The sequence below is a fragment of the Urocitellus parryii genome, chromosome 12 (genome assembly GCF_045843805.1).
Source record: "Urocitellus parryii isolate mUroPar1 chromosome 12, mUroPar1.hap1, whole genome shotgun sequence".
Classification (NCBI taxonomy): Eukaryota; Metazoa; Chordata; class Mammalia; order Rodentia; family Sciuridae; genus Urocitellus; species Urocitellus parryii.
This window is the reverse complement of record NC_135542.1, coordinates 12,321,248-12,345,013: the sequence shown is the minus strand read 5'-3', so window position 1 is coordinate 12,345,013 and position 23,766 is coordinate 12,321,248. Positions and strand designations below refer to the sequence as shown.

Sequence of the window (23,766 nt, the reverse complement as noted above, 5' to 3'; positions counted from 1 at the left end):
CAGGGTCTTGTTGAATTGCCCAATCTGGCTTGAACGTGTGATCCTTCTGCCTCAGCCTATCAAGTAGCAGAGATTATAGTGTGCACCATTGTGCTCAGCAAGAGTATTTTTTTTTCTTTTTTGAGGGGGAGGGGTCCCTGGGATTGAACTCAGGGTCACTTATCACTGAGCCATATCCCCAGCCCCTTTTTTTTGTATTTATTTACAGACAGGGTCTCATTAAGTTAGTTGCTTAGCCCCTCACTGAGGCTGGCTTTTTTTTTTTTCTGTAGAACATTATATTTCATAAAAGACAATAATAAAAAAGTACAAACATTTCCATGAGAAGCAAAAAAAAAAAGAGTACAAGAAATTAATAGCATTTATTTCAGTGCGTTTATGTAGAAGCCTTTTATATCTTATTAAATAAAATAATTTTAAGTACACTTCCTCTTTCTGATAAATACCATGGTCACTTGTTCTCTTAGTTGGCATACTTGCAAATCCAAGGCAATAATTCTAGAATACTATTTATTTGAAAAGTACATACAGGAATATAACAGAGACAAGCAAAGGCCAAATAATATGACATTAAATCTGCTTTCACTTATAGGGATCCTCCAAAAGGAGTATACTGCATTGGATACTTTTCCATTTTGTTTTAAAGTGGATATCAATATTGTGGCTTGGACACAAGTGTAAGTTTTTAACACACAAATTTTGTACTTATATAATATTGTTAGTAAGGTTTTTTGAGAGAACATCTTTCACAAAATACAAACAAAAATCTAAATCTAGACTTTAAAAAAATACTTATCATACCCTAGTTTTGGCAAAGAATTAAATTACTATCTTCACTGTGAATTAGATATAAGATCACCACTGTGTACACATTTCCCTTTTCTCTTCTACTGACAAGCCCATTAATTATGATTCCTCCTCTAGTAAAAGGCACTATATAGTTATACAGTAGTGCCATGGGAACCCTTAATATGTCTATGTCCACAGATAAAGGAAATATAATAGATAAGTTATCAGATGATGTCTTCATAATTTCAGAAATGTTTCAATTTGCTTGACTTGATTTGTTTAGAAATGACATAATACTTTCAAACAGACATACCTAGCATTGCACCCGATACAGAATAGGCAATCAATACATATTCATTAATAAGTCTGCCAAACATACCATATAGAAGAGTGTTTGCATTCACAATTATTTGTTAATCTTTAGGAAATAAATTCATTGTCATACAATGAAGACAACTGGGCAAATCTCTTTCATTCTTTTCATTTATATGGAAAACATATAAAAGTCACTGTTTATAGCCAAAAATAATTTTATGTCTGTACTTAATATTTACATCCCACTCCTAAACCAATATTAATGTCACAAGAAAATAAGGCAGGTAGTATAGAACTGAGTTCTCTAAAAACTGTAAAATAGGCATCAAAATGAAAAGATGTTTTTGGACAGTCACATCAAAATGAGAAAAATGTTTCCCTAATAAGACTCAGAAATTATCTTGATTTTGCCCACCTTTAAAATATTTACTGGGTTATTTATGCTCCTATATCCCTACTATCTTGTTAGTGGTCAGCAAACATTTGTTATCATTACCATTCTGCTTTCATTTCATCCAATTTAAAAAATTATGTTGGCTTGTGGGAAGCAAAATGACCAGATACACAAATTAAATACAAATATCTTAATTTGCAGAACGTTTGATTTTCACTATTTTGAGTACCACAAAAAACTAAAAGATAAATATCTTGAAAATATTTCTAAGAAATCAATATGGGAAATCTGTTTGGTATTCTAGGCTATCAGTTTTCTCAAAGTATAACAATTCTGATTATTTTATGACTTGGCTTGTGATCATTTGTATTACCAACACTGCCACAGAAAATGACATTTGAAAATTAACTTGCAACCCAAGATAAACAATCATATTTCTGTTTTAGGTGAACAACCCACAAAACTAATATGACCCAAACATTTCTCAAGTGTAGAATTCTATCATTCTTCATTGTTATTGAAGATTCACTTTATAATAGGTACACAACTTTTTGTCTTAAATTTGTGAAAATACGCAGGCCTGGTGGCACATGTCTCTAATCCGGGGAATTCTGGAGGGCTGAGACAGAAGGAACCAAAGTTTGAGGCCAGCCTCAGCAATTTAGTGAGACCCTCAGCAACTTAGTGAGATCCTGTCTCGAAAATCAAAAAATAAAAAGGACAGGGGATACAGTCCAGTGGTTAAAGTTTGACTGGGTTTAATCCAGTAACCCCCCAAATATTGTAGGATATTTTAAAGAATCTACATAACTGATAAGTTTCAAAGTAAAAATATTGTTTGGTTTTTGCCATGGAAAACTCTGCCCAATTTTAAGATAAATATACTTGGTATCAGGTAGTTGGAGTTGTCTTCAGAAGTGTCATATTACAAATAACTGATAATGCATTTTAAGATAACTCTATTAACTTTTACTTTTAACAAGAAAATTTTAGTAATTAACACCCAATTTTTTGAAAATGAAAAAAAAACAGTTTGAATGAAACCAGCTGACATTAAAAGGGTCCTTTTCAAAAGTGAAATTCTACAAGTCTGAGAATTAAAATTTGTTTTTTATCTAGTAAGCATTTATCTTCATAAAAATAGAACATTTAGGGCTGGGGATGTGGCTCAAGCGGTAGCGCACTCGCCTGGCATGCGTGCGGCCCGGGTTCGATCCTCAGCACCACATACCAACAAAGATGTTGTGTCCACCGAAAACTAAAAAATAAATATTAAAAATTCTCTCTCTCTAAAAAAAAAAAAATAAATAAAAAAATAAAAATAGAACATTTAATTTCTTATCTAATACTATAACTCATTTATATAAGTACTACTGGGTTTTCCATAGCTCATTCTTGAAAAAGAAAACTAATTTTTTAAAAATGAAGATACTGGGGGGTTTTTTTGGCTCTTCTGAACTAGAAATAATAAACTGCTATTCATTATGAATTTAAAAAAATACAGTGTATAAACAACCTTGGAAACATTTTTTGAGGCACAAAATCCCTGACACACCAGAGGTACATAAAAGACATTTAACAAAGAGGTCCTTTATATCATGTCACATCACAACTTTTAAGATTTTCTTGGTAATACTCATGCAATATGCATAAACAATATGGTTGTGATTTAGCAAAATCTGATGAGATTGCAAGCAAGGAAAAAAACAGGTAATCCTGGCAAGAAGAAAAGCTGTTTAAGTCCTTTCTTCTTTCCCTTTAAAGCCCTACAAAAGCTGTGACTTCTTCCATATGAGAGGCTGGAGACCTAAAGCTGAAAACTAGTGTAACAGTTTACTGTATTAATTTACTGTCAACTATTGACAGTTCCTTCATTTCACACAAGGTTTAACCTTTGTTTAGTGACATCAATTTACAGAGTTTTATTTTTTTTCCATGCAAATAAAAAATGTCTATAAAAGTCCAAGGGAAAAAAAAAAAGAGAGAGAGAGAAGTTTTTTTTAATATTTATTTTTTAGTTTTCGGGGGACACAACATCTTTTTTTTTTTAAATGTGGTGCTGAGGATCGAACCCAGCGCCCCGTGCATGCCAGGTGAGCCACATCCCAGCCCCCTGAGGCTGGCTTTGAACTTGTGATTCTCCTGCCTCAGCCTCCTGAGCTGCTGGGATTACAGATATGCGCCATCACATCCAGTAAGAGTATGTTTTAATAACTGCTGTGCCAGCCGTCCTGCGCAACTTCTTTCTCAACATTTTTTCAGCATTCCTATTTGTTTATTTTTCCATACAAACTTCATCATCAACTTTCCTAACTCCATAAAAAGGTTTGTTGGTATTTTTAAAAATATCAAGTTCAACAAGAAAAAAGTGAAATTCTATCTGAAGCACAATGAGAATCTTCGGTTCATATCTACTTCTCAGTTCTTTTTTCCCAGATTCTGCACATTTTTTATTATTAAAATCATGTTGTTGCTACTATGGGTAGATTTTGCTAATGTCTGGAATATTTCAAAACTTTTTTAAAAGTTTTGGTTTGGAGGAAAAAAAAAAAAAAAGCCCACAACATAAAAACACCACGCCAGCTAGAGGGCACAAACAGATGTGGCCTGGCAGCTGCACGTGGCCCCATCCAGCCAGCATGGGCCACAAATTTTCATGTCAGAGCTCAGTGAGCTCAGAGAACTGCTGCTATAGCTGCTCCAGCCAAAATCAACAGTTCCAAGTCAAAACATGTAACATAATTTCACCAGATAAAATTAAACCTCTACCCCTGACAACTCTTAAGCCTAAAACTCTTTAAAAATATGAGAATCTTCCTATTATCAAGAACATCTAACCTCAACCACCTGCCATGACGACTATACTTGACAAAGAAACACAAGGTATTTCTCCAAAGACCACAGAAGATCAGGGCGCTTTGCCATCATCACTCATGTTTAACGCTGTTCTGCAGGTCTGGCCAGTGCAGAAATTGAAACATGTACATTGTTATTTAATCAATCTGGACCTACAAAAATGCCAATTTCATGTGGTTGAACTTAACATATATGCACTTACATGGAAAAATGAAAAAGAACATTATAAGATGTCAACCAGTTCCAAATTTAGCTAACATTTTAATGCAATTTAGTTAAAAAAAAACTTTTTTAAGTTTGGACTGAGATGTGGCTTAAGCGGTAGTGCTCTCGCCTGGCAAGCGTGAGGCCTGGGTTCGATCCTCAGCACCACATACAGACAAAGATGTCAGCCGAAAACTAAAAAATAAATATTAAAAAAATTCTCTCTCTCTCTCTCTCTCTCTCTCAAAAAAAAAAAATTAAGTTTGTTTCCACCAAATAATTTAGGGTTCATGGGGAATAAAATAAAGATACACAAGAAAATGCTTATGGAAAAAATAATAACTTAGGGAAACGAGATAACATGCCAAGCCAGCTAGTGAAATTCATAAAAAATCTATATTACTTAAAATCATTTTAAACAGAAACAAATATGTATGTGAGGGTAAAAACAGAAAATCAAGAAACAGATCCAAATATATAACAATTTGAACAAAAAGGAAATTCTGTATATAATTCAACAAGTGGCAGTATAAGGAAACTGACTAACCATTCAAGACCAGATTCCCACCTGACAGCAATGCACTCTGAAGGTAGGTATTTGCACATAGAAAGAGAAGCACAGAGATAAAATATTGGTGAATATACAATCTTCAAGCACAGGGCTTTTAAGGCAGTACAACAAAGGCAGAAACACAAGAAAGAGTTATAAGTTTGGCAGATAAATTTAAAAAGAGAAATGCACAAAAAATTCAAATAAAAATAGAAACTTGGAAAACACTGTCCTTAATTCAGCATTCTTTTAAGTCAAAAAGAAAACCTCAAAACACCAAAGGGAAAAATGATGAAAGACTTGATCAAGTAATGCAACAGAAATACAAAAATCCAACATATGTATAAGTGCTTCTTCATCTTACTAGTAATTGTTTTAAAATCAATTAAAACAATCTGCTTTATGGGCAGATTGGTTAAAAACTTGAGAGAATGGTGGCAACCAAGGCGGGGGCTGAGCACCCCCGCAGCCTTCCTGGGCTGACAGAGCTCTCCTGAGAGACAACCTGGCAACACCTGTTTTTCAAAATAGGAACAAGGGAGGTAAAGCAGGGAAGAATGGCACAAAAGGACAGAGACCAAAATGTGGATGTCTAAAGTTGGTTGATTAATTATGATTTTTCATTTACTAAACTATATTTTATAATTTGTCTTATAATCAACATGAATTTTGTGCAATTAAAAAAATTTCCCTCTGCAACTTAGCAAGATCTTGTCTCAAAGAAATAAAAAAAATTTTAAAAAAAGAGAAAAAGAAAAAGGAATGTGGCTCCGTGGTTAAGTGCCCCTGGGTTCCATCCCCAGTACCTACACGCCCAAAACTTGCAAAATAAAAGCAAAAAAAAAAAAAAAAAAAAACTTCCAAAATCCACCTCTGAGTTGTCTGTACACAAAGAATTATTATGTATGGGACTGCCTCATTGTATTGGAGGTTCAAATTGTAGTTAAACTATCATAAACAAGTACCTCCAGCAGTCCAGCAGGACTGACCACCAAAACAGTTTTTGGTGGTAGAGAGAGAGCTGTCACCCATGTAGGACTCATGAGAGGATGAAAAGGAAGGCATCTGAAGGGGTTCAGGGTGTTAAGCTCTGAATTGGTAGGTGTTGTCAGCTTTCTATTTCTGTAACAAATATCTAAGATAATCAGCTTATAGAGAAAAATGGTTTATTTTGGCTCAGTTTTGGAGGTTTCAGCCTGTGCGTGGTTGGCTTTGTATCAAGCATGGCGCCAGTTAAGGTGCACCCTGCTTGACACAAAGAAAACAGCTGGTCAGTGATGGATGGTTATTAAAATGCACCCTCAGGCAATTATAGGCAAACAGTGCTGCTACCTATCCCTGAAATGGTTAAAATCAAATTTGTATCAATATCACCATTTCAGAAATACTTTTTCTTAATTCTGTTTCACCTTTAACTGATGGGTAAGGGGTTCGCCATTTGCACACCTGTAGTCTTGATCAGCAAGCTGCTCCCAGCTGCTCCGAAGGCCCAAGGTGAGGACGGCTGTTCACCAGCTAGGGGCTGTTTGGAAGGGTCCATGCCTTTATAGGCGGGTCATTGTTTTAGGCCATTTGGGATGTACCCTAGAAGCAGACTGTGGGACCCAAGTCTTTCCCTCTCTTTCACATCTTCAGCAATGAAGAGAGAAGCTCTGCTCCCCACAGTCTCCCCACCAAACAGCAACAGCACCAACCAAGCATGGACCAAAACCTCCACAACTGTGAGCCAAAGCAAACCACTACTCTTTATAAACTGATTATCTTAGGTATTTGTTTCAGGAATAGAAAGCTTACAATACCTACCAGTACAGAACTCAACACTTCGAACCCCTTTAAACATTAAGTCCAAGGATAACAGGGTGCAGGCCTGAACCTCCAAAGGCTCATGATACTACACAAGTATAAATCAACTCAGACGCAGTTAGGAAGGAATGGACAGTATTCAGAAATTCTTCTCTATTTATAAGAATCTAGGATTCCAATAAAACTGGATCTAATCCCAGCCTCCTCCTATGTCTCTTTAATACAGTCCTCATTGTATTGGAGGTTCAAATTGTAGTTAGACTATCAAGTTGGTTGATTAGTTATGTTTAACTTGATTAGTTATGATTTTTAACCTATTTTCATGTTTAGCATTAACCCAAGAGAAGTCCCCCATACAGTGAGGTGGACTCTAAACATGTAAGAACTCCATTGTATCTGCACCAACACCACTGCAGCGCCAGCCCCCAGAGAGAAGTCACATCGTGGTAGTGCAGACCACTATTTCATTCTCCACTTGCTAACCAAAAAGCAAAACTTGCCCTGAGCCCACATCACCAATTCATAGAAGCATTTTTTTAAGAGGTCCAATTTTACCTAAGTGTTGTTAAAAGCATACTGCTCTACCAAATCACTTTTGGAATGACAAACTGTATCTCAAGGCTCTTTACAAATACAGTTAAGATATAGAGAGCACCTCTGTACCATAAATAATTCCCTTTAAAAAAATCTGCTTCCAATTTAATCATTCCCCAAAAAGAAATCCAAATAGGGCCTTTTGCCATCCTGTGCATACAAACTGCTAATTAACTTGAATCAGTAAAGCTGGCTTACACTAGCTCTCAAACTTTACTGCTGAGACAGTTTTTAATATAACTATATAGGAAATATTAGCTTTTAGAAACCAAACTGTCATATCATTGTGCAATCATTATAACTGATTTTTAAAATAGTCAAAACTGTTAGAATCAAAGATGATTTAAAATACAGTTCATTTTACGGACAAGTAATCTAAGGAAATATCTTAAGCATCTAGTTCTTTTTCTTGTTTCAAATACATAATATTTCTCTATTAAAAACAAAACCCCCATATTCACATCTATTAGTCATACACTAAAAATGCATCTTTGATTTACAATAAAACACCTAAGGAATAAATCTACGGAGGTGAAAGATCTGTACACTGAAAATTTGTATAAAATACCGCTGAAAGAAATTAACGGCATGAATAAATGGTAAGCTAGTCTGGGTTCATAGACTGGTGGACTTAGGATGTCAATACTACCCAAAGTGATTGATAGGTTCAATGCAATCCCTATTCAAATCCCAATGGCATTCTGTTGTTGTTGTTGCAGAAATAGAAAAAAAAAATCCAAAAATCCCATAGAATCTCAAGGGACCTGAAATAGGCAAACTAATCTTTAAAAGGAAGAACAAAGTTAAGAGGTCTCACACTTCCTATTTCAAGACATATCAAAAAGCTGCAGAGATCAAAATACAGTGCAGCACCAGCATGAAGACACAGAGACACAGCAATTATATAAAAAGCCCAGAAATAAACGCTCACATTGACGCCAAAAGCTCTTCGTGGAAGGACGCAAAGACCACTCAATGGGGAAAGGCTAGTTTTTCTGACAAACGGTGCTGGGAAAATCATACTGTCACAGGAGAATGAAGTGAGACTCTATCCTTACAACATACACAAAAATTAATTAATTAAAAATGCATGAAAGATCTAAATGTAAGATCCCAAACTATAAAGCTCCTAGAAGAAAAACTAAGGGATAAAGATTCATGACACTGAATTTGGCAATAATACCTCAGATATGACACCAAAAAGCAACATAAGCAAAAACAGACTACAGGGACTACATCAGAAACCTGATAAACCGTGAAAAGGTAACCTGTGGAATGAGAGGACACACTTGCAAACTATCTGATAAGAGGTTACTATCCACAGTATTTAGAGAGCTCCTACAATAAGCATAAAACCTGATTAAAATCTTGAACAGACACTTCTCTAAATATATAAAAATGGCCAACAAGAAATGAAAAGATGCTCGGCATCACTAATCATTAGAGAAATGCAAATCAAAACCACAATGAGGTCCCCTCAGCCATTAAAATAGTCACTATCCACCCTCCACCCCCCAAAAAAGAAAACCAAACAAATAACCGGTGTTAGCGAGTATATAGAGAAGCTGGAAACTTCACACACTGTTGGGATTGCAAATGGCGCAGACACAATGCAAAACAGCGTGGCAACGGCTGCAGAAATTAAATAGAAACCAGCATATGATCCAGGAATCTCACTTCTGGATAAATATCCAAAATGACTGAAAGTGAGGTCTTGAAGAGAGATCTTGGCATCATTCATAACAGTCACGAGGGGGAAGCAACCCAAGTGTTCACAGATTAACAAAATGTGGCAAATACATATAATGGAATATTATCCTGCCTTTAAAAAGAAGGAAATTCTGACACATGCTACAGATGAATCAACTTTATAGACATTATATTAAACAAAATAAGCAGGTCAAAAATGACAAATCTTATGATTTGCTTCTATGAGTTATCTATAGATAAATTTGAAGAAACAGAAAGAAAAATAGTGTTTACCAGGCTGTGTGGGTGAGGGGAGGAAAATAGGGAGTTGTTTAATGAGTATAGAAGTTCCAGTTTTGTAAGATGAAAAAGTTCTGGAGATCTGTTACACAACAATGTGAACATAATTAGCACTACTGAACTGTTGGCTTAAAAATGATTAAGATGGCAAATTTTACGTGTTTTTACCACAATTAAAAATTTTTAATAAGTAAAACCAAATAGTAAGTTTCCTAACTCTGTCATGACCTTATACATTTTTCAGACCTCTGCCCTATGTGTTGTATGCTATAAAATGAATGCAGCAACCAGCAAAGGCCAATTCTTGAACAACTTTGTAGAGAAGGAACAAAAAACTAGAAGTGAACTTCTTCTGAAAGCTTTGGATACTAACTCTGAAAGAAATTTCCCTTCAAACAAATGCCAGTTCCACTACAGCCCTTGGATTGTCTCAATGCCTTTCGACCCAGGAACAACTTCTAAGAACATCCCATATCTTTAAACTAATGTCACAGCAATCTAGAGCTAAGGTGTATTCATAGAATGCAATATTGCTTAACCTTAACCTAAGCGACAGAACCAGGCACCAGAATCATCAAAAACAGGAGTTTCCAACACCAAATGCTCATTTTCTTGGATTATCCACTCATCTATTTCCTTCTAAAGTCCTTCATGATCCAGAATGGGCTGTGAGCATTTTATTTCATTTTATTTTAATATTCTTTTTGGTTGTAGATGAACACAATACCTTTACTTATTTTTATGAGGTGCTGAGGATTGAACCCAGTGCCTCACACGTGCAAGGTGCACACTCTACCACTGAGCCACAACCCCAGTCCCTGTGAGCATTTTAATGGATAACAAGTTGACAGAATATGGCTGCCTAAAAACAAAAACCCATGTTGGGATGAACCCAACTACTATGTATAACTACAGAGCTCTAAGAAAACAAAACAAAATACAACGACAAAAATCCAAGAAAGGACCCTTCACTTTAATACTTAATATACTGGTTTTACACAAACTGGCATGTCTGTTCTTTTGCCGAGTGGTACATAATATAATAAAATGTACATCCTTAAGTATTCATTCAGGATTTGGCTCTAAGGACAGATGGGCTGGGATGGAATCCTGGCCCTATCATTTATCAGCTCCATTGCCAAAGGGCATCAGAGACAGCACTGGGGATTGAACCCAAGTGCTGTGTGTCCTAGACTAGCACTCTATCACTGAGCCACATCCCAGTCGTTTTGAGTTTTGAGGCAGGGCCTCACTAAGTTGACTAGGCTGGCCTTTAACTTGTGCTCTTCCTGCCTGAGCCTCTGAGGTAGCTGGGATTCGGGTGAGCACCACCATGCCCACCTAATGTTGGGTATATTAACCTCTCGAAGCCTCAGGTTCATGCATAATCTACACACTGGGGTTTTAAGAGAATCTGAAAATCTTAAAATCCAAAAGCCACATGGGTGATGGTCTCGAAAGTATCCGCAGTTCATTTTAATTACAAGCAGAAGCAACATGTGGGGAAGACAAAGGTGGCATCACTCCATGTCCTACTACAGCAGACTTCCTAATGACATCTGCACCTAAGTTGAGGTTTTCAACTGTAGGTTTCTTGTTTACTTATTTATTTTATACTGGGGACTGAACCCAGGAGTGCTTTACCATTCAGCTACAACCCTCATCATTTTTTACATTTTTAAATTTTGAGACAGGGTCTTGCTAAATTGCAAGAGGCCTTGAACTTGAAATCCTCCCCACACCTTCTTGAGTCATGGGGATTATGTCACTGCACCCTCTTGCCTTTACCTGTACTCTTGACTCTAAACCTAAGTAACAGGTATAACAAATGGAGGATGAGGTCATTTTAGGCAAATCTTCATTCAAAACTATGTACTCACTGCAGATGCTGACAGAGGTTCTGACCTATAGAAATTCCAGTCTGGGTGAAATTGTTTCAGTATCTAAATGGGCAGTTCATGACTGTCAAGATGAGTGAGTAGCCAAGACATCTGGAGTTCAGAGGAGCACCAGGACTGAACAGAAATGGGAAGAGTAGCAAGTAAGAGCCTCCTGCAGTGCCCCAGCTGGAGACCAAAGGGCAAGGGAGAGCTGAGGGACACAGGGCATCACAGGCACTGATACTACTGGGTAAAGTGTCAAAAATGAGTTTGCTGTGGCAGAAGAATAATGGTGGCATTAATAAAAATTGGGTAACTAAGGTGGTGCCAGATAACCCTGGCCTGGACACAAATGGACAAGGACATATGATGGGCAACTGGACAGCTGGGGCACAAAGATGTCCAAAATCCAGAATAAAAACCGGGCCCAGTGCTGCTGAGGTCGTACAGTAAGGGGACCTCTTAGTATGGCAAAGCTCTCAGAAAGCTCAGGTTATATGAGGCGAGTTTAAAGTATCAAAGACCAGCAAAGACTTCATTTTTCCCCAAATGTAGCGATCACTTCCCTGGATGGCAAATTGGACAATTTTACGTCTGCTCCCAAAGCTGAGCTTTTGGGCAGGTGCCTATGGGGCTCCATTGTAAGAATGACAATGCAGAGGAAAACAGTTACCAGCCAGAGGAGGGAGGCCAATGCTTCCCTCTGTGGTCTCCAGTCCTCCTCACAGGGTGCAGCAGCATTTAGGAAACACTGAAATTCATTAGTAAAGTGCTTAGTAATTTCTCTTTTCATAGGCCCTAAAAGGTAGTCTCTCTATCTCCACACAAAGGGAGTATCTCACTCTTCAGAAAGACTCCTTAAAATATATCTTGACATTATAAAGTAATAATTTGGCTAAGAAAAAAAATCTCTCTCCCCAATCAATTCTACTACCCTAAGGCAAATCACTATTCCATTTGTATCTCTATTCTTCTGGCCTTAGTCCTAAGCACTTGTCCTTATGCTCTGTAGAAAATCCTTTCTACCATTCTTCTGCACTTATGCCACAAATATAGCTTAAAACAAATATGTGTACACCAAACTACAGTGCACCAGCAAAAAAATTTTAAGTACTAATAAAGACTGTCAAATTATACCCTGACATCAATCACCAATTAATGATAACACATGTGAAATTCAGATTTAAAGTTCAGGAACTGAAACAACCATGGAAAATGTCCAAGTTTACATTTAATAGATATCTACATTATAGCTCCTTTATCATAAATTAAAAGGCACCGTGCCTTCCAAAAACCCATTTCACCATCAAACTATGTTATACATAAGAGGCTTTTTTGAATTAACTCTTATTTGCTTGTCCTAATGGGCTGATTTATACCTGAAAAGAAACTAAAAAGTATCCAAATATATACACACAGAAATATTTTCACTCTACATATTTTTAATGTATTTTCACTCTCCTCCACACATACACTCACTATTCTTAGTATCTAGATCCTAGCCTCAAGAAAGATCTTGACACCAACTCAGAGTAAGTGAGTTATCTGTAGTAATTATAGTAATTCCACCTCTGGCAATTATTTCAAAGTCCTTACAAACTTTTGAACACAGCCCAAACAGTGTCAAAGATCCCTTTCCTCTGGACTAGCGATAACACACCCCAAGATCAGTTAAGATGGATGTTAAGATACAGGAATGTTAAAAGACACAGGATGTTAGGACAAGAAATGGCTCATGCTCCAACTCAAAAAAGAAAACACTTAGTTCAAACACAAAAAACCCCATTAGACAATTTAGCTATGTCTGCAGCTTTTCTTTGGGACACAAAGTGTCCAAAGTGTTAAGTATAAAAAGGGACACAAAGAAAAGTGTCCCTTTTCTTTGAGTTTTCTTTTGAAGATTTCCTAGTGAAATTCAACTGCAATGCAGAAAAAATACACAAACATACAAAATACCCAGAAAATTAGTTTAGCTATAAAGAATCCTCAGGGGATAAACAGACAAACTCAACTGAGCTATCTTCAGAAATCTGCCCAGACTTGCTGAAAAGCCCCAACAACACTCTTTTAGGGCAAATGTTATGTTTGCACCACATCAGATGCCAAATTCACAGTGTCACAATCATGTAAGAAAAATCAATGGCATTTCCCCTACTTATTCAAAAACACTGGCATTTGATCAGCAAGAAAGTTTACAGCCCAGGCCATTTGTAGGGATATCTTAGGGAATATTTGATTAGAACCAGACCCTTAATGATGGGCAGAGGCCTATGTTCTACATTACTTTGCTCACACACATTGTTGATACAGATACTGCAGGGGCCACAAAGGCGTGATTTAACCAGGACCACTGGCTGAACCACTTCTTTTTCCACTTAACACTTTAGAAGCTATTCTCCTGGATGAGCCTTACATACATTTAAGGATATTAGAGAGGTGTGCTAAAACTTGGAAGCTACACAAATGAGAACTTAGCAAATATATTTTAGGCTGACAGTTGTCAAACAAGAGGTTTGTTTACTTAACTGAACAAGGAGATTTAGCATATAAAATGGCTGTTGGGAAGATATGCAGAAGGATAATACAAATCTAATACTTTACTACACTCCATCATGACTCTGGTTCCCTGGGCTAACAGCTCATGAAGACATTCATTCACTCAAAGGCTAAGTGCCTTCTATGTGCCTGGCACTGTGGAAGGTAAGCAAAGGAACAGGAAGACAAGAACACAACACCCCTACCCCCACCAGGTCTGTGTGAAGTCAAGGAGACATGCCCATTAAATTATTGCACCACTGTGGGTTTACAGAACACCCTGACATGCCCGAACGTCTAGGACGGGCAACAGTAAGAATACTCAATAACTGCACATCTGTAAACAATGATGATTAGGCCTGACTAATCCTAAAGCAGCAATATTCTACTCTGGAAATAATCTTGCCTCTGTCAATTAACCCTTGGTATAGATGGAGACTGTCTGAAAAATTTCCACCTATGTTAACCCAAGCTAAGGCTGCTTAGAAAGTGAGGGAATGTAACCTATGTTTTCAACAAAAATAAATGGTAAACTGAAGCACATTTACATTTGATCTCTAATTTGGCTGGCATTTGCTGTGGCCTTCAATAACATTAAAAAGCAAGTAGAACATCAACTCTAAAGTCACCATGGCAAGAAATTATTTTGTTGTGGAGTTAATGTCAAAAAGAAGCTAAACTGCCAAGTTTTCTTAAACAAAACAAAAAAAAAAAATCACTTTTAGTGACTTCTTCATTACAGCTCTGTGACCTGAAAAACAGGTAGTAGAGACAAATTTACACAAATTGGGTGGTCAGGATTTTAAAATAACTTCTGACCCCATCAAAGTGCCAGTTTTACAGTCAGACAACACTAATGAGTTTTAAAAATAGGGGCCAGCCCTTAACTGTAAATTATAGTTAAAAGGTTTGCAAGCTGAAAACTTACTCGATTTTAAACTCTTACACATCAAAGAGAGAGGCACCGAATTATATGTGACTTTAAAATAAGTAAGAAACAAACTGGCTTTCAATAGCTACTAGAGAGTTAAATGGAATTGTACTCAGACCTACTAACAAGCTAAAGGATCACCACTACCGCAAAGCGATAGTGAAGAAGGAAGCCAAAGAAACAAGACTACCCTCAAAGAGACCTCTGAACAGATTCAAATTTTGGAAGCCGTGTTTTGAAGACTTTTCACCAATCTTGCTATTTTTACCATGGCATTTTAAAGTGAGCTCCGTCTGCACGCCGTTATTAAAAATGCAACACCCCCCCCCCAAAAAAAAAAGTGACCTAAGATTTACCTATTAGCAACAATTGAGCTTAAAAACTATGCCCCTCCTACACAGCATAGCGGGCCGAGCGGCAAGAACATTCGAGCTCGGGAAGTTTGGAAATGGCAGTGACAGGGGACAAGGGGAAGAGACCACGGAGCCCAGGAGCAACTCCGCGCGGCTGACGCGGCGAGCTGGCCTCCGAGCTGCAAGTTCGCGGCCCGGGACGGGACTCGACCCACCAACTTCGCGCCGGGGCCGACGCGGCCTCCCCGGTCGCAGCCCCGCGGTGGCCTCCGCGAGAGCGGTGACAGCGCAGCGGCAGTGGGTGCCGGCGGCGGACACTCACCTTCCTTCTCGGCCCGCGCCGCGGCCACCACGAGGGTCATCACCAGGTGCAGCGCTCCCAGGAAGCCGGCGGCTGCGCTCCGCGGGCCCCCGCCGCGGCCGGCCGCGGGCTCCAGCCCGGTCCCGGCGGACGCGGAGGCGGCGGCGGCTCCTGCTCCTCCTCCCGCCCGCTTCCCCATCGCTGCCGGCCGGGGGCCGCCGCGCTCGAGCTCCGGCGCGGCCCTTCTCGGCGACGCGGCGGCGCGGGAGCCGTGGTCCGGGATCCGGCCGCGGTGCCGGGAGCGAGAGCGGTTCCGGGCCCAGGGCTCGGGCTCAGGCGTGGGTCTGGGTCCGTGCGTGCGTGTAAGCGAGAGTGTCAGTCACGGCCTCGGCCTCAGCATCGCCTACGAGGAGCCGGAACGGAGAGGCCGCGGGTCAAGCACAGCGGGCGGCCATACTGGAAACGGGCAAGGACCGCGGGCCCTGGGCGCTGGCCTGCGAGGGGCGGGGCTCGGCTCTGGGCACCGCCCCCGCTGTGCCGACACCTGGGCCTGTCTTTCCGCCCCAGAGTCCGTGGGTCCCAATTACTTGTACCGCTCTCGGAGACTCACGGCTTTACCGGGCAGACGGGTCTGGGACCACACAACCCGACTCCATCATCGTTGCCCGGCCATAGAGAAGGGAGGCAGGCCCAGGCCCGGCCGCCAGGACTTATGATGGCCGCTTACGCTTCGTGGAGGCGTGGCGGCGATCACGTGGAGACGGGCAGCCCCGCCGCGCAGCCGCCGTGGGCGTGGGCAGGGCTAGGGCTGGGGCGGGGCGGCGGGGCTCCAGGGAGCTTCGACCGCGCCTCGGACGCCGGGCGCTCTCGTCTATGCTGCAATGCGAGAACTTTCCAGGTTCCTGAGTGCCGGTCTAGACCCCAGGCCTAGCGCGAAAAATCCATTTCAGTGATTCCTTCTGATGGCGCCTCTGCCTTTAGGTCGCTTTGACGTCGAGAATACCCCTGGTCTGATTCAGTTCCTGGTGGTGCTTCAGTACTGGGACTCCTCATCTTCGTGGTTCCCCATTACTCAGGAGGTGCTTCTTGGCATCCTCTGGCCTGTGCCCTTCTTGCCCCAATACCCTGGAGGGAGAGTGTTCTTTAGGAGAAAAAAACAAACAAACAAAAAAAACACCCAGGGGCCATACTGGCTTTCTCTGTCTAGGAATGCTTCTTCAGACGCGTCTACTCCTATATCTTAAAAGGCCCAAATCAAACGCTGTCTCCTTCACAAGCCACATCATGTCTCTTAGATGCCTTTTCCATCTCAGGTTGAGGTTCTTGGTGTTCCTGTGGATGTAGGGAGTCACTCTTTACTCATCTTTGAGTCTTGCCCCCCAACTCCTAGTCCAGCACCCTTTTACTTCGCTCAGCTGGTGGCCCAGCGTGTCACTATATTCACAAAGCCAGGTTTGCCCGTTATACGTCTTAGAACAAACCAGATAAGAAAAGATTTCAAAGACTTAACTAAAGGGACAGGCGCGATAGGCATGCTTATAATCCTAGCAATTTAGGATTGCAAGTTCAAGGCCAGTCTGGGCTGTCTCAATTAAAAAGAAAAAAAAAATTTAAAGGCTGAGGATGAATTTTTTAAAAAGGAAAGATTTCTAAAAGGCTTTGAACTCATGGAAAAAAAATCAAGTTCAAGGATAAGTGCCTCAACTGGGTCCTACTTGAGGCAGTGTGGAGGCAGTAGCCCTTCCCCCATTGCCAGGTTCAAGGCAAACAAGCCTCTCCAACCATGAAATGCTCAAGTTCGCTTAGGCAGGAATCAACCACTTCCTATATTAGCCTGAAGCACAGGAGTCTCATGGGAAATAACTTGCATATGTCTATAATTGGAGCTTAGACATATACAGACAAGTTTGATCAGAACTCAATCCCATGAAGCTAATGAGGCTTAGGCTGCAGTACCCTTCTTGCACAAGTTTCTCCCAAGGCCCAGCAACTAGTTGTTTATTTTTAAGTTTATATTCTTGTTCTTAAAGGCACCCTTCCACTAGTTGGGTAGGCTTTAAAGAACTACCATAACTGAACTCTCTCCTTCACAAGAGGTGGAAGTTTCTTGCCAGGAAAGGCTGATGAGACCACTGGTAGTATAATATAGTAGTAAAAGAAGTTATTATTTAGACAACTTGCTAACCTGTATGTTGGCAAGCTCCTGGAGTTGAGCCACCGTTGCCCCACCATCTGCTCCCTGCCAGGACACTCAAGTGTCTCCAGATCCTCCAGACCCTCCTGCAGCTGAGTTGTGAACTTCCCTTCTCTTTTGGGCTTTCAAGAGACCTGGGCATGTGGAAGGTAGAGGCTATTTAGCTGGCAGGGAAAACCTGCTATGGGCTAAACCAGTGTTTCTCCAAGTGTTATCCCTAGCAGCAGCACTTGAGATCTCAGTGGAAATGCAAATTAGCAAGCCACAATCCAGATCTGTGGAGTCAGAGACTCTAGGTTTAGATAGTTAATAGCATTTTAGGTTACCTTTGCTAAAGCAGTGACTCTTCAGGTCTGCATATGCCCAATAGTAACTAAAAGTAGGATAAAGCCTGGCCTCTCTGCCTTCATCTTGTATCTGACTCCTTTGCTATCTTAAACTTTGGGTCTAGTTCTTGTTCAGCTCTGCAGTTAGACATGTTAATCATTTAAGAAGCATTCATCTAAAAACTGGTAATAACTTAGTAATTTAGCTAACCTCAATTGTCCCCCTTGAAGATTTGCAGCATCCAACTTCAGACCCCGATAAGTGGTGCCTGGAAGTCCCCAGTCATTGCCCCCTTTCAGAATCACAGGTCTGATCAATGCGCATCCTGAGCAACCAGTGGAAATTGCCCTCCACCCTCCAGTGACACAGAACTTCTCCAGAGCCACCTCATCGCCTCACAGAAAGAGAACAGAGATTGATCAACCAGACCACAGTTTGACCAAGACTGCTTGATTATACTAACCTCTTGCCTCACCCTCCCCAAATTCTTACTTCCTGTATTTTTTTAATTTGTGAAATGCTTCATGAATTTGCATGTCCTTGCACAGGGGACATGCTGATCTTCTCTGTATTGTACCAATTTTAGTATGTGTGCTGCCAAAGTGTGCGCTCTTCCTCTGTTAAAACCTAAGGCCCTGTTAGCACAGCACCCTGGAGACAGGGCTGAGCTGCTGAATCTTAATTTTTGTCTTCCCAGTATGGCCATATCAATTAAAGTTTTCTGTGTGGTTTTGGGAGTAAGTGGCCAGACCTGGTTTGTGGCCCCTCCCCCACTAGCCAGGCCTCTGTAACAAACTTCAATTGTTGTTTTGACAAATGGGGGATTTGGGAACGGGCTCCAGGCTGAAGACCATCGCACTAACTTGACTCATGCCAAGAGTTGCAATCTGTGGGGACACCTCAGTTTCTGTTCATTTTGCTCTCTACCCACATTAGTAAATTACCACTGGAGGTGGAGTTATAAGAGACTCAAATACATTTTGGCTTCAATTCCAGCCAAATGGAATGGATGCTGGGCAAAGTACTTGATTTTTTTTTCTGGCCTCCATCTCCTTATCTGTAAAATGGGTTTAGTAACTACCTAAGAAATTTGCAGATATTAAGCAAGATGTGTTTATAAAGCATATAGAATAGTGTCTTTCTCATAGAAGATTGTCAAAAGTGATTATTATTATGCCTTTTTCAAAACACTTGGCACAGTGAGACTTTCAAACATCGTTGATCAATTTCTTTATTATTATTTATTTTTGGGTACTGGGGATTGAACCCACGGTTGTTTTGCCACTGAGCTACATACCCAGGCCTTTTTATTTTTTTTTTTATTTTTTTTTTTATTTATTTTTTTTTTTATTGGTCGTTCATAACATTACATAGTTCTTAATACATCATATTACACGGTTTGATTCAAGTGGATTATGAACTCCCGCTTTTACCCCGTATACAAATTGCTGTATCACATCAGTTACCCTTCCATTGATTGACATATTGCCTTTCTAGTGTCTGATGTATTCTGCTGTCTGTCCTATTGTCTACTATCCCCCCTCCCCTCCCCTCCCCTCCCCTCCCCTTTTCTCTCTCTACCCCCCCAGGCCTTTTTAAAAAAAAAAAAAAAATTTTTTTTTTTTGAGGTAGGGTCTCATTAAGTTGCTAAGACTGACCTTGAATTAGTCATCCTCCTGTCTCAGCCTCTGCCTCTGGAGTTGCTGGCATTACAGTATGCGTCACTCTGTCCAACTCGTTGATCAACTTATACCCCTCCATCATTCCAAAAGTATTTTAGAAGGCTTACAAGAACATTTTCATTATTCTATTATACACATATATCCATTATACACATACATGTGATAATATATCTATGTATATCAAATATGTGTGTGTATATATATATATATATATATATATATATATAAATATATGTATTAAATTTGGAACCAGGAAGAAAGAATACTGTTGGACTCTTTGGAGTTCTGTTTCGTTGGCTCCCCAGGTGAATGTATCCAGTCTCCTGCCATTCAACACCATCTGGATCCTTTCAAGTTTCAACTTCATGTCACCAGCCAGACTTTACTGTCTTTTTGCTGTTGCCCTCATGGGTCTAATAGACATCTTAAACCCACACAAATACGAAATCTTTCCCCAAAACCTGCTCCACCCACAGCCCTTCTTATCTCCAAGACGACTCTAACATTTGTCCACAGAGGTCAACACCCACCCTGGGAGTCATTCTTTATGTATCTCCAGATACATCCAGAATCTCACCACCTCCACGGCATGAGCTGCCTGGCTTTCTACTAGAGATTCCTAATAGGTCTTCCTGTTTCCACCTGTAAAAGGGAAAATTTCCACTTACAGCACTTGCCTATTAGATGTCAAAATGGAATGCTATGTTATACCATACCTGGTGCTAACCAACTGAAGCCGACAAAGGTCTGTGGACTTTGACCCCATTGCCAGGCCCTTCTAAGACCTACCTGAACTCTGTTTCTGCCCAGTGAACAAAGAGACATGCTTTATCAATGCTGTTCCACCCCATAGTGTTGATTTTCAACCTTTGATTAACAACCACCATGAAACACTCCCCCCACCTCACCCCCGCTTCCCTCTTTCTAGCACTTAAAAAGCCAGGACTTTTCCTGATTCTTGAGATTTTCCCCTGATGAGTTTCCAGGCCTTGAACCTTTCCCCTGATTAGATTCCATGCCTGGCAAGTATATAAACTCAGCAACTTGGTGGTCTTTGCTTTATATTTGACATAAAGTTATACTTTTATTGTTAACCAAAGATGCAGAATGATTCATTTAAAACATGAAATGTTTCTTTTCCCTCCTGCAGTGGCTCCCATCCCAGGATCAAAGTCAAAGCTCTTGGGAGGCCCCGGCTCCAGGACCTGGCTAGCCTGGTCTTTGATGTTCATTCCTGCTGCAGTTCTCTGGGCTTCATTTACGTCAACTGGACTGTCACCATTTTGTTCCTGAAACATCCCCAGTATGCTTTTGGGCCCTACCTGAAGCTCTTTCTCACTAACACCTCGACTGATTTTTAATCTGTCCTTAGCCGTGTCCTTCATCTAGTCCAGAGTATGACCAAAGCCCTCGACAAGTGAATGAGAGGAAATATAGCGTATTGTCTGTGATCTTCAGTACACAGAGGAACCTGCTCAGACTTAAGTCCTGGACTTTGTGAACCTCTTTTTATTTTTATTTTTAAGAATAACACTAATGGAACCCCACTGAAGAATAAGGCACAAAAATAAGCAGACCTAGTCCCTGATAGGTTTCTGCTGGTGTTATTCTAAAAAGAAAACAAATAAACAACCTGTTGTAGTGGTGCACATCTGTAATCCCAGTTATGTGGGAGGCTGAAGCAGGAGAATTATGAGTTTGAGGTCAGCCTCAGCAACTTAGCAAGACTCTGTCTCAAAAAATTAAAAGGGCTGAAGATGTAGCTCAGTAGTAAAGCCACTGTGTTCAATCCCTAGTATGGGGGCAGTGTGGAATTAACACACAAAGCCTAGGGCTTAAGCCTGTTAAATTTACTAGGTTAGGTACCTAGGCAAGTAGCCTAGGGTAGGGCAAATAACTTCAGGCAAGCACTTCAAGCTGAAGGGAGAGAGAGCAACTTCTGAGGTGGTGGGCTGAGCTCTGTCACTGTGGATCCCTCCAATTCGAAGGTTTTTTTCATTCATTTCTTAAGAAAACTAGATTCCTTTGCAGTTTCCAAATCCACATGACCCAAGGTAGCATCAGTGACCCCAAGCACTACCACTCACACACACACCTTAACTTAGATGTAGAATTAAGAGTGATTTTGTTCAATATCTTCCTTCCAAGCCATCTGGCACATTTTACAGGTCTGTGTTAATCTTTCTACAATTCCTAAAACTTTTTTTTTTAATATCAAACATCCTAGTTTGAAAATGAGTCAAAAACTCAGCCTGCCCTTTTAAATTCTCAACCATCTCCAAAACCCCTCTTTCTCTCTCCTACACTTATTATCCATCTTGTGACTTTTTAAAAGTTTCATGTGACTTGATGGTATTTCCATGAAAAGGAGGGAGATGATTTCTTGAAGTCAGGGAGTACCCCTGTATTTTTCTTGTTCCTTCCACCTTCCCCTCACTCTCCTCTCAGACATTGATTTTCGGGCTTCCCTGAGTTCAGGAACATTTATAAACACCATTATTAAAGAAATCCGTCTCACCCATCATTCAATTGTATTTAAAATTGCAAGGTTTGATGATAATTAGCAGCCTTAGAAAGCCATTCAGGGAAAAAAAGACATCGAGCAATGTGTGGAGGGACTTTGTGTTACAACCTCTATTATTTAACTATAATTGAAAAAGTTCCAGGAACAAGGGCTGGGAATGCGGCTTAAGTAGCAAAGAGCTTGCCCCACAAGTACTGGATACCCAGAACCCAGAAAGAAAAAAAAAAATGATCCAGAACTATTCAGTAAGGTCAAGACCAACAAATTCACAATGCAGATGGAGACCAGAAACAATGAACAGCAAAATTTGATCTTTGTTTGTTTTGGCAGGGCTGAGGATTGAACCCAGGGTCCTGTGCATGCTAGATAAGTGCTCTACCACTGAGCTACATCCCCAGCCCCAAAGTGCTAATTTGTTTTATATAAGACAGTAAAATTATAAAAATTTCTGAGATAAATATGAAACAAAAGTGACACAATCCTCTCTCCTAAGTTGCACCAAAGCCCTGGAAATACTTTAAAGAATTTTGGCACTTGTCAGGACATTTGAAACCAACTTCAGCCCAAGATGGCGACTGATAATGGCCATGCTTGCAGATATGGTTCAACATGTAAGGCTCCAGTCCCACCCTGCGCTAACTCCTCTTCTCTAGTTACTCTGTGACCCTGGAAGGACACCCAGGTTCCTTTGGTCATTAACACGATGCACAGAGACTTGTATGTCTCTGAGGTATGCACAGGTGTGTGGGGCCTGAGCCTGGGCCAAAGAGAGACCTGGGATGTGACACAGTGACTACACATGCTCCTCCCTGCCTCCTGAGGACCCAGGTTGCCAACACGGATCCTCTCTAGCCACAGCCACCCTGTTCCTGATGGAGATGCTCGTCGGAGCCTCACCAGCTGTGTCTGGCACGTCACCTGTCCTCCCTCTGAGAGCATGCTCCCCTGTCCAGAGGCACACAGATGTATTCTTTGTGATGTAGCCTTCTCTGCCACGGTGGACATGAACTTCCACCCCAGGCTGGCCTCATCCCTTTGAAATTCTCAGTCAGAGATTAGGTTCTGAAGAAAAGTCTGAGTTATGTAAATGGCAGAGTTTATACAGGACTGTCCACTATCCCCTCTGCTGAGGTCCCCAGAGCTGCTCTGAGCCCTGCCCTCTCAGGACGGGTTGCTCAGGGTCATAGTTGTTTTCTGTTGCTGTAACAGAATACCTGAGATGGGATATAAACCGTCCATTATAAATCACTCATTATAAATGAATGAACAGGAATTTATTGAGCTCGTGGTTCTGGAGGCTGGGAAGTCCGATGGCACAGTGCCAGCGCCTGGTGAGGGCTTTCTGGCTGCATGATAACAAGGCAGAGGGCATCACGTGGTGAGAGAGTGGGACCGTGCAGACCCAGGTGTCTCTTCCTCTTCTCCTAAAGCCTCTAATCCCATCGTTGGCACCACCCTCATGACCTCATTGAATCCTAATTACCTCCCCAAAGCCCCTCCTCCAGATACCTCAACATGTGAATTTGGAGATTAGGTGTCTGCAGG

At 40.6% G+C, this 23,766-nt stretch overlaps 1 protein-coding gene and 1 non-coding gene across 3 annotated transcripts in view; both read right to left on the bottom strand.

Moving 5' to 3' along the window:
- Tmem131 (transmembrane protein 131) overlaps window positions 1–16,191 on the bottom strand; it is a 162,237-nt gene extending 146,046 nt beyond the window's left edge. For both annotated transcript variants that reach the window (XM_077792152.1, XM_077792153.1), the window contains exon 1: window positions 15,516–16,191. In XM_077792152.1, the coding sequence (XP_077648278.1) occupies window positions 15,516–15,693 (178 nt within the window). In that variant the 5' untranslated portion in view covers window positions 15,694–16,191. The remainder of the gene's footprint in view (window positions 1–15,515) is intronic.
- A 2,330-nt stretch (window positions 16,192–18,521) lies between these two features.
- LOC113175119 (U6 spliceosomal RNA) lies at window positions 18,522–18,625 on the bottom strand. The gene has a single exon (XR_003299928.1). It is a non-coding gene; the product is annotated as a U6 spliceosomal RNA (small nuclear RNA).
- Between the last annotated feature and the right edge of the window lie 5,141 nt (window positions 18,626–23,766).